At 39.9% G+C, this 12173-nt stretch overlaps 1 protein-coding gene across 1 annotated transcript in view; it reads left to right on the forward strand.

The window, feature by feature from the left end:
- Positions 1-12173, forward strand: part of TMEM131 (transmembrane protein 131) — a gene marked incomplete at its 5' end in the record, with an annotated part of 200920 nt that overhangs the window by 152457 nt on the left and 36290 nt on the right. The window contains 6 exons of the mRNA XM_081100672.1: positions 4497-4649; positions 4746-4821; positions 5462-5579; positions 7653-7791; positions 7900-8009; positions 8714-8780. Coding sequence (XP_080956798.1) covers positions 4497-4649; positions 4746-4821; positions 5462-5579; positions 7653-7791; positions 7900-8009; positions 8714-8780 — 663 coding nt within the window. The remainder of the gene's footprint in view (positions 1-4496; positions 4650-4745; positions 4822-5461; positions 5580-7652; positions 7792-7899; positions 8010-8713; positions 8781-12173) is intronic.

Below are 12173 nucleotides of genomic sequence, written 5' to 3' on the forward strand. Positions count from 1 at the left end.
TCTTACTTAAAAGCTTTATTTTGTCATTCCACTTTGCACTGACTGTACAGAACTCTTGAATTCATTACTTATCCAAAAGGATCAGTTCCTTCAGTTGCCTTTTCCATCAATGATCTCCTTAATCAGTACATAAATCCTGCAGTAAATGAGAAAACATCTGTATAAAAACAAGGTGCTGGTTTTGAACTACTTTAGATTAAGCTTTCAGATATCTATCTTCAGGTGGCTTACAAGACCAGCTAATTGCTTGAAATTACCAGTTAACTTGATATTACTGTGTTACTTGAGCTCCTATAACAAATTCCATAGACTGGGTGGCTTAAACAACAAACATTGATTTCTCACAGTTCCAAAGGTTGGGAAGTCCAAGATCAAGGCACTTAGAAGGTCCTCATACTGTGCAGGCCTCTTCTTGGTTTTGCTGATGGCCGTCTCCTCACTGTGTTATCACTTAGCCAAAGAGCAAAGAGGAAGGGCAAGGTCCTGTCGCTCCTTTTAAGTCAGGGTGGGGACGTCTGGCCTGGCCCTGCCAAGGCAGTATGGTGAGTTCATTAAATGTTTGACCAAACACAGCAGGCTCATTTTTAAGTTGATAATTTTGTATGGCCAGTGAATGATGTTGTAAATATACAAATAGCCCTTGGCAGGAAAGAGGTCCCCACCCCTGTTTTAAGGGCACTAATTCCATTCATTAGATTTCTACCCTCATGACTTAATTGCATCTCAAAGGCCCCATCACCAAATACCATCACATTTGGGGGTTAGCTTTCAACATAAATTTTGGGGGTGACACAAACATTCAATCTATAACGATTACCAAATGCTATAAAGTCTTTCATCAGATGGAGAATACAGGAGCTAACTGAAAACAATACTTAAGAATAAACATTTCAGCCCTTGCTGGTTTGGCTCAGTGGATAGAGTGTCAGCCTGTGGACTAAAGGGTCCCAGGTTCTATTCTGGTCAAGGGCACGTACCTTGGTTGTAGGCTCCTTCCCAGCCCAGACCCTGGCCAGGGCATGTGCAGGAGGCAACCAATCAATGTGTTTTCTTACACATCAATGCTTCTCTATGTCTTTCCCTCTCTCTTCCCCTCTCCCTAACAATCAATGGAAAAATATCCTCAGGTGAGGATTAACAACAAAAACAAAAAATAAATAAACATTTCCAATAACTCATAGTTTAATTCTTAGTATTTGAATACCATTGTTGAATACCATTGTAAAATGAACTTTTGTATCTGCTATTTTGATCCTCAACATACCCCTGCAAAACAAGACATGGACATGGGAGAAGTAGTTCTTACAGGGACTGGAAGACTAGGTAACTGCCTAGAAGACCCAGCTGATTAGAGGCCAAGCCAGGACTCAGCAGCATTCCTGCCCTCTAACATCTTTCTACTGCATTTACTCTGGCTAGACTTTAAATGATGAGTATTAGTCTTAAGTTTACCATCGTCCAACTCTTTTTCTGTGCATCCTCTTAACTTCTGTGTCTTTTAATACCAAATATTAGACCACTGGGTAAGAACATCTTAGATCAGTGATGATGAACCTATGACACGCGTGTCAGAGGTGACACACGAACTCATTTTTTTTGGTTGATTTTTCTTTGTTAAATGGCATTTAAATATATAAAATAAATACCAAAATTATAAATCTTTATTTTATTATGGTTGTAAATATTAAAAAATTTCTATATGTGACACGGCACCAGAGTTAAGTTAGGGTTTTTCAAAATGCTGACACGCCGAGCTCAAAAGGTTCGCCATCACTGTCTTAGATCCTTCTTTAAATAGCTAAGATTTAGTTTATAAGAATAAAAAATTCTGTTTTCAAAAAAAAGAAAGTAAAAGACTATAAAATGATTCTAATTAAGAATTATTTAAGAAAAAAATCAGTGGAGGGAGAAACCAAGATGGCAGCATGGGAAACACCTGAAATTGCTGCCTCGCACAACCACTTCAAAAATACAACTAAAAGACAAAACGGACATTATCCAGAACCACAGGAAGGCTGGCTGAGTGGAAATTCTACAACTAGAAGGAAAGAGAAAAGCACACTGAGACTCAGAGGACATGCGGAAGTAAAGTGCAGAGGTATGGAGGCGTGCGCGGAAAGGGCTGGCAACTGAGGACGAGGTTGTCTTTTTCAATTGGGAGGGAGACACAAGCTCCTGACTGCTCTGAACTCCAGTTCCGGGCGAGTCTCAGGGGACCCAGATTCATACGGGGAGAAGCTGGACTGAATGGCATCGGTCAGAACTCGAAGGCGGCTTTCTCTCAGAGGTGCTTGCAGCGATTACCCGGACACTGAGAAGAGGGGCCTCTTAAGGCAGGACTGAGGAGCAGCCATAGCTGTTTGCTCCGCCCTGTTGATTCCCTGAGACCCCACCCCACCCAAGCTGAGTGCAGAGGCTTTTGCATATGAATGGCCTGGCCCTTTGCAATCTAAAATTACCTAACAAACTGCAGCTGGGTCAGAGAGACCCAGAACTTCCAAAAGAAGGCCCAAGGCCCCACAGCAGCTTCCATTGCTTCACAGCTGGGCCTCATCTGGGCACCTCCAAATCCCAAACAAAGAAGAGGAATCTGCAGATCTCTGATCTCTCTGTAGCTCCTGCTGGGTAGCCTCAGGAAGAGGCTAAATTAGCACCTCCTTAGAGATCCATGAGCCAGTGTACCCAGTGGTCAGAGTGGGACCATCCAGATTACAACTCCTCAGATCCATAAGGGACACACTCAGGGGGCAAACTCAGTGAGCACCAAAGCCCCACTGAAGCAAGTCTTGCCCCATAAGGGTGTCTCCAGCACAGAAGTTCTCCCACTGCAGACACAGCTGATTCTCACAGCCAATTGGCCTGGAGGTCAATTCCTCCCAGTGATACCTACAGCAATCAAGGCTTAACTACAACAAGACTGTGCACAAAGCCCACAAAGGGGTGCACCAAGAGTGTCCACCTCATGTAATTGGGGAGGCTGAGCCCCTGGGCCCTATAGAACACCTAACACGGAAAGCCACTCTATCAACACAGGGAAGCATAAAAAATGCGGAGACAAAGAAACAAGTCACAAATGACAGAAATGGAGGAAAGCAAACTACTGGATATAGAGTTCAAAACCAAACTTACAAGGCTTTTCAAGAATTTTTAGAAACCGCCGATAAATTTAGGGAGACCCTCAAGAAATCAAGTGAGACCCTCGAGGATATGAACAAGGACCAACTAGAAATTAAGCATACACTGACTGAAATAAAGAATAATATACAGGGATCCAACAGCAGACTAGAAGATCGCAAAAGTCAAGTCAAAGATTTTAAATACGAAGAAGCAAAAAACACCCAACTGGAAAAGCAAAATGAAAAAAGTATCTAAAAATATGAAGACAGTGTAAGGAGCATCTGGGAAAACTTCAAGCGAACCAACGTCCGAATTATGGGGGTGCCAGAAGATGAGAGAGAGCAAGATATTGAAAACCTATTTGAAGAAATAATGACAGAAAACTTCCCCTACCTGGTGAAAGAAATAGACTTACAAATCCAGGAAGCGCTGAGAACCCCAAACAAAAGGAATCCAAAGAGGACCACACCAAGACACATCATAATTAAAATGCCAAGAGCAAAAGACAAAGAAAGAATCATAAAAGCAGCAAGAGAAAAACAGTCAGTTGCCTACAAGGGAGTACCCATACGACTGTCAGCTGATTTCTCAACAGAAACTATGCAGGCCAGAAGGGAGTGGCAAGAATTATTCAAAGTGATGAATAGCAAGAACCTACAACCAAGATTACTTTACCCAGCAAAGCTATCATTCAGAATTGAAGGTCAGATAAAGAGCTTCACAGATAAGAAAAAGCTAAAGGAGTTCATCATCACCAAACCAGTATTATATGAAATGCTGAAAGGTATCCTTTAAGAAGAGGAAGAAGAAGAAAAATGTAAAGATACAAATTATGAACAGCAAATACACATCTATCAAGTGAATCTAAAAATCAAGTGAATAAATAATCTGATGAACAATAAACTGGTGAATATAATAGAATCAAGGGCATAGAAAGGGAGTGGACTGACTATTCTCGGGGGGAAAGGGGTGAGGGGGGTATGAGAAGAGACTGGACAAAAATCGTATACCTATGGATGAGGACGGGGGGGGCGTTGGGGGGGGGGATAAGGGCAGAGGGCAGGATGGGGTGGGAACCGGATGGAGGGGAGCTTTGTGGGGGGAAAAGAGGAACAACTGTAATAATCTGAACAATAAAGATTTAATTTTAAAAAATTATTTAAATTACACAATTCTTTACTTAAAATCTGGTACCATATCATAGAAAGAGGCATGCTGCTGATAAGAGCGCGATTATAAATTTAGGGAGTATCAAGTGATGAACATTCTAAATGTCCTCTGAGCTTTGGTTTCCTAGAGAGATGTCTATTGGCACTTAAGTGTATGTTGTAAGAAAGTCCAACCATATACAAATGACTTTGTTTGTTTTCTTCCTTCAGGGGAAAGTAGTTCATCAGAGTTTAAGTATAATGAACTCCTTCTCACAGAAGGTAAAGATACAGCAAATTCGATCTTTGTCAGAAGATGGGCGGTTTTACTACAAACGATTACGGGCCAATAAAGAAGACTTGGAGCCAGGGAAAAAATCAAAGGTTTGACATGTTCTAATTAAGAATTCCCATTCATGAGTGTTTTATTATGACCTTCTGTGGACTTGGGATTCATGAATCTCCTGTGCTTCTTCATAGATTGCAAACATTTATTTTGATCCTGGACTGCAGTGTGGAGATCATTGCTATGTTGGCTTGCCTTTTTTGTCCAAATGTAAGTTACCTTGCTGTTTCACTATCCAGAAAATATTCTTTTTCTTTATTTCTTTTTTTCCTTTTTTTTTGTTTTGCTAATCCTCACATGATATTTTTTCCATTGCCTTTCAGAGAGAGTGAAAGCAGGGGGGGTTGGGAGGGAGAAAAACATCAATGTGAAAAAGACATGGACTGATTGCCTTCTGCATTCACCCCAACTGGGGGTAGGAAACAAACCCAAAACCCAGGTACATGCCCTTGACTGGGAATTAAACCAGAGACCCTTCGGTGTGCTGCCTAACACTCTAACCATTGAGAAACCCTGGCCAGGGGCACAAAATATTCTTTAATGAAGGCTGCCATTTTTAAAATCACTCTATGTATTGGGCTGTAGAAATCATTTGAAGGAAAATTGGCAAATGGATTAGATATAGGGTGAGTATGTCATACCACTGTCCCTGGCTAGTGGTAGATCAGTTGATTAGAGCATCCTGATACACCAAGGTTGCAGGTTCAATCCCCGGTCAGAGCACATATAAGAATCAACCAATGAATGCACAAATAAGTGGAACAACAAATCAGTGTTTCTCTCTCCCCCCCTCCTTTCTCTCTAAAATTAATTAAAAATTAATAATAATAACTTACGTTCCCTGTTTTAGCTGAACCCAAAGTGCAGCCTGGGGTAGCCATGCAGGAAGATACATGGGATGCGGACTGGGATTTGCATCAAAGCCTATTCAAAGGATGGATGGGAATAAAGGAAAACTCAGGTCATAAGTGAGTGGTTTTGCTTTAAGTATTTTGACTACCTGTACAAGTTCAAAGCGTCTCAGTTGATGTTACTTCCTAAATATTATTTTTATATTAGGTTATTTTACTTTACTATAGCTAAGAAAATATTCTAATCTTCAGAAAATTATTAATGAGGCATCTTGAATTGCCATTTTAATTGTATGTTGCTTAGAAATATACACACTACCATTTTTCTCTTTACTCCATCATTCTAGATACTTCAAAGAAACTATTTGAAGTTGTCTTTATGTAGGATGACAACAGTGTTCACTTCAGACACATCCATTTGCATAAGAAAGTTTTTGTCTACTACTGACCTCCATTAAAGGCAAGGAAAACATGTTCTCGGTTTAATCCCATAGTAGGAGACCGAGTGTGTATGTGGTCATAGTGGAAAGACCACCTTTTGGAAATGCTGGGCTGTTAGGGGTACACAAGGCCCAGTTCCAGTGGGCTCAGCATGTCTTCGGCAGGTAGAAAACATGCTAATTGCAAATCTCCTGCACCTGTATTCAAAAACAGACCGTATAGAAATGTGATCTTTTCAGTTACTTCAGAAGAGAATTTGACTAGAATGATGATAATATGACAACTGATGAAAACTGTTATTCTCATTTGGCTAATTTGAAATGTATCAAGATATTGCAATTTATTGTACTATAACATTTTCAAACCACTAACAGTTAAATCTGAGGCTTCTGATTATCTGAACTATCTGCTGTAAAAAGTTTTCTTAAAGCAAAAAGTTAAATTTTTACTTTCATATGGTTAAAATAAGTACAGAGAGACAATGAACTCACTAAAAGAACACTGATTGAAACACTTATTGGTCTCCTAAATTTCCGTAGTGGACATTGTAATATACAGGCAGTCTCCAAATTAACATTCAGTTATGAATTAGTAACTTAGAGTGCTGCCCTAGGCTCAGCTGACAAGGAACCTCATTGCCTCCCACCTACTGACACCCCTTGCCTTCCTCTTTGTGTGCACAGCATTCCACTGCTAAAGACCTGGGCTCCCTGTCTCCCTGTGCCTCCAGGACCCAGGTGCATAGTAGCAGGGCATGCTTCCTGCTCCTGCCTCTGTGGTACCTTGTTAGTGTGTACGTTACAGAGAATTTCTGTTACTCGTCTTTTTTTTTTTTTTTTAATACTTTTTTTTTGATTTCAGAGAGGAAAGGAGGGAGAGAGAGAGAGAAACATCAATGATGAAAATCATTGATTGGCTGCCTCCTGCACGCCCCATACTGGGGATCGAGCCTGCAACCCTAGCAGCATGCCCTTGACCAGAATCTAATGTGGGATCCTTCAGTCCACAGGCCGACACTCTAGCCACTGAGCCAAACTAGCTAGAGCTTTGTTACTAGTCTTATAAAACCTATGCCCTTACCAATATTGCAATGCCATAATTTGGTATTGTTTAGGGTTAAAATAGGCTTCAGTGTTTGGGCTTCAGGGACCTTAGCCCCATTTATGCTATTGTTTGCTTAGGAAATGTGTTCTGAGCTCTAAACAGCTTATTGACAAACATTCATGTGTAGGGAAATATTCAAATGAGTCCCGAATGTTGCTGATAACATTACATATATCTGCACAAAGCCCTCCTATGGATTACCTTGCAACTGATGTCTTCATCGCATGTAGGGTTTTGATTTTTATCTCAAGGGAGGGAAACTATATGCCAAGCAGTGTACTGCCTTCTCACTAGTTCTACTAAACTTGTTCTTAGCACCCTGCTCTTAGTGTTCAGATCTTCCCGCTCGGCAGGCAAGACCCTTTGGGATCCCCGTACATCATGTTATCTGCCTGTCTTTTTCTTTACATACTCAATGAAAAAGCAGTACAGGTGATCAGTAGGACATATTTTGGCAGCTCTTTGTGCCAAAATAGAAACAACTTTATACATCTCTATTAAAGCATAGTGAGATGTTAGAGCAAATAAAGCCGTGTTTATCCAGAGCCAGAATAAAATTCCTCAAGCACACAAGCCTGATAGAATTTCTTTTAGAGAACTCATACTTCATTTTGATCCAGTGGCTTATAACATTGTTTTTTCTAGATTGAGTGCTTTATTTGAAGTAAATACAGACCTTCAAAAAAATATACTATCAAAAATCACTGCCGAGCTCTCCTGGCCTTCCATACTTAGCTCACCCCGGCTCCTGACATTCCCACTCACCAATACCAACTGCTCTTCAGTAAGTATTCAAAGCAATGTCGGGTTTTGGAAGTACATAGTAGGTTTATAAAATATCGACTCTTTTAACTATGGATTTTTCATTTACTGTTTGGTTACTTTATTTAAGGAAGAAGAGATTACTTTAGAAAATCCTGCAGATGTTCCTGTTTACATTCAATTTATTCCTCTGGCTTTATATTCCAATCCTTCAGTCTTTGTAGATAAGTTAATATCAAGGTAAGCACTTCTTCAGGTAATCAAAATGTTTGATTGAATACTCAGCAAACATAGAACTTGCATAGAAATACTCACTTTACCAGCTCATCCAGTAATAGATTGGGCTTAAAGAAATTGCGGGTCTGTAATTAAAGTTGAGAGGAGATTCTGGGAAGAGAGATTGGTACTATGTTAAGCAAATGGAAAAATTTTCAGTTTTTTGTGTTTATTTTTTTAAGTATACAACTTTTTTTTTTTTTAATCCTCATCCGAGGATATGTTTATTGATTTTAGAGGAGGGGAAAGAGAGAGAAACACCAATATGAGAGAGACTCTAACATCAATTGGTTGCCTCCTGTACACGCCCCAAATGGGGATCAGACCTGCAACCTAGGTATGTGCACTGACCAGAAATTGAGCTTCAACCTTGTTTGTGTACGGGAGCTCATTTCAGTTTAAGATAAGAAAAAGCAATGTAGAAGGTCTTCCTACAAAATTATAAAGAAAGCAAATGGAACCTTTGAAATATTTTACTTTTAAAAGTGAGCAAAACATTGACTGTAAGTTGTGGCTATTAATTTTTAAAGGCTATTAATCTGATAAAATAGTGATCTCAAATCTTCCAAAAGATAATTTGCAAATAAAGCACAGACTTGATAATTACTCTGTCATCCATTTAATTATGATGCTGCTTACACAGAAATATGTATACATTTTTATTTTAGGTTTAACTTGAGTAAGGTGGCAAAGATAGATTTAAGAACACTAGAATTCCAAGTCTTCAGAAACAGTGTAAGTATTGAAACTTTATTCTATTTCACAGAAATATTTCTGTAACGTGATCAGTGTTCATGTGAAGGAAAACTATTACCTATTCAATTTGGCTGAAGGGCAAGTTACCTAAGAAGTCAGGATAGTCAGTAATGGTTCTAGAGGTAAAAACACAGGCAGAATAGGTAGGATTTAGATCAACGTGAAGCACACTGGGTAGAAGATTCCTGTTTGTGGTCATTGAACATTAAGGCCATGATTATTTATAATAACAGCTACTAGAAATTCAGAGACTCTATTGATGAAGTGTGTGTGTGTTCTCTGCACCAACTACTGCTGACCCCATGGGTGAGTGATGTCCGTCAGGTCCTGTGCTCAGTGCCCTGCTCAGCTTCTGTAGACTCAGCCTACGCTTCTTTTATGGAGTCAGTCTATCCCATGCTTGGTCTTCCTCTTTTCCTGCTGCCTCTTTTCCCAGCACAATTGCCTTTTGCAAAGAACCCTGTCTTCTCATGATGTGCCCAAAGTAGGTCAGCTTCAGTTGTCATTTTTGTCTCCAGTGATGTTTCAGGCTTAATTTGCTTTAGAGCCCACTTGTTCGTCTTCCTGTCACAATATCCATAGTGCTCTCCAACACCATATTTCAGATGAATCCATGGTTTGTTTGGGGGTTTTTTAAAATGTTTTTATTGATGTTTCGAGAGAGAAGAAGAGAGAGGGATGTAGAGATAGAAACATTGATGAGAGAGAAACATCAATCAGCTGCCTCTTGCACGCCCCCACTGGGGATCGAGCCCACAACCTGGGCATGTGCCCTGACCAGGAATTGAACCATGACCTCCTGGTTCATAGGTCAACATTCCATCACTGAGCCACATTGGCTAAGCTCCATGTTGTTGTTGTTTTTTATCAGCCTTCTTCACTGTCCAACTTTCACATCAGTACATAGTTATTGGGAATATGAGGGCTCTAATGGCGCATCTTTGCTCTTGGTGATCTAATGCTTCCATTGCTGCCCTCTGAGTCTCAGCCTTCTCTTGATTTCTTGGATGCATTGTCTATCTTAGTTGATGACTGAACCAGCAAAATCTTTTAACAATTTCATTGTCTACATTAAAGTTGTATATTTCTTCTGTAGTTATCATTCTTGTCTTCTTGATGTACAAATGTAGTCCTGTTGGCACTTTCTTCTTTCACTTTCATCGAAAGTTGTTTCAAATCGTTACTACTTTCTGCCAGTAAGTTGGTATTATATGCATATCTTATCATTTCTTCCACTGATTTTCACTCCTCCTTCCTCTGAGTATAGTCCAATTTTTCGTGTGATATGTTCTGCATGCAGACTAAACAAATAGAGCAATGAAGTGCACCCTTGTTTGACACCTTTGCCTCTAGGAAACCATTGTTTCTTTATATTCTGTCCTTAACAGTGGCTCCCTGTTCACAATACAGGCTTATGCATCAGACAGTGAGGTATATGCTAGTACATAATATGCTTTATTAAACCTCAAAATATTGTGCATGGTCATTTAAATGTTTATTTTGGATAATTGCTAATAAAATTCTAAGCTCCATGAGTGCCAGACCCATGGCTGGCTGTATTTATACTTTAGCACAATAGTATGCATAGTTTTCAATCAATCTTGAATTAATAAATTTTTACATAAACTGATTTGTTCCAGGAACAAAATATTCTCTGTCATACAGGTCAGGATACACAGCCACTAATCACTCATGTTGTAAGGCCTTACTGTACAGGGTATATATCAGTCAGGAGATCAGCACGTGGAACTAAAGCCTTCTGCAAACTGTGAAGTCTCAAGCCTCCATGCCTTTCATTCTGCCCTACCACATACCACGTCCCCCCCTAAACATCCTGTTCATGGCGCCCTGCTGGCTGGGAAGCCTTCACTTTTGAAGCTGTCCTGATTCTCCCTAACTCTTCCCTTAGCACCCATGCTAACTTTACTTTTTGATCTCTTTTTGATGTATGATACCTTGTTTCCAAAATCTGCTCATATCCTGAAATTTTATCGTTGGCAATAAATACTTCAGTTGTTTTCCCTGAAGGGACAAAGGCACTGCATTTTCGTGAAAATGTCTACCAAACACCCCATCTGAATAACCATAGTTTGCTTGTCAAGTCATTTTCTCAAAATTAAATGGTGTTCCATGAGAAAAGCAGTGAGTTCAGTTTACATCTTAAACACTAGCTTTTCAAGACAATGGAGAGCCTCATGCAGCAATTGTACTTTATACAAACTTATCGTTTTATCCCCCAGAATGTTACAAAGACATGTGTCTAGGGTTGAGATTTAATAAGATTGATATTTATTATTGCTGAATCCAGAACTTGCTTCTCTCTCTTTTTTCTTTTATAATATATTTTTATTGATTTCAGAGAGGAAGAGAGAGGGAGAAAGAGATAGAAACATCAATAATGAGAGAGAATCATTGGTTGGCTGCCTCCTGCATGCCCCCCACCGGGGATCAAGCCCGCAACCTGGGCATGTGCCCTTGACCGGAATCGAACCTGGGACCATTCATTCCTCAGGCTGATGCTCTATCCACTGAGCCATACCGGTGAGGGCAAGAACTTGCTTCTCTTAACTACAAGTACACACAGGAAAGAAGACTGGCTTCTCAGAAAGTTTGATACTACTGCCGCCTTGCCTTGTGCAAAAGGGTCAGCAGGTTTACCCACCATTGCTTTTGCTGACTTATCAGTACAGATGTCAAAACACTGAAAAAGTCTGCTAGTTCTGCCAGTATTAGGGAAATAGTTCAGACACTAGATACCCTGAAAGATCTCTGAGCATCCCAAGGGTCAGTGTTGTCACTCTGTGAAAACCACTACAGTGGGGCCTTGACTTACAAGTTTAATTCATTCTGAGACCGAGCTCATTAAGGAGCTCGTTAACTCAAATTACTCTGTCAACTCAATGAAAAAAATCGGCCTAGAGACAGCTGGTATCTCAAAAAACTCGTTAGTCGGGACACTCGTAAGTCAAGGCCCCACTGTACTACATAATGATAGAGAATGTTGGAGGCCCTTAACACTGTCTCTGAGGCATCACAACATCCTCAGGTTTTCCCAAGTCCTCAAAGTTTATATTAGCTAATGTTTGTTGGGAATATATCTATATAATAAAAAGCTAATATACTAATTAGACCGAACAGTGGAACGACTGTCTGGACAACCTTCTGGAGCAGTGGTTCTCAACTTTCCTAATGCCGTGACCCTTTAATACAGTTCCTCATATTGTGGTGACCCCCAACCATAAAATTATTTTCATTGCTACTTCATAACTGTAATTTTGCTACTGTTATGAATCGTAATGTAAATATCTGATATGCAGGGTGTATTTTCATTGTTACAAATTGAACGTAATTAAAGCATAGTGATTAATTACA

Source organism: Myotis nattereri (assembly GCF_964212035.1).
Source record: "Myotis nattereri genome assembly, chromosome: 10".
Classification (NCBI taxonomy): domain Eukaryota; kingdom Metazoa; phylum Chordata; class Mammalia; order Chiroptera; family Vespertilionidae; genus Myotis; species Myotis nattereri.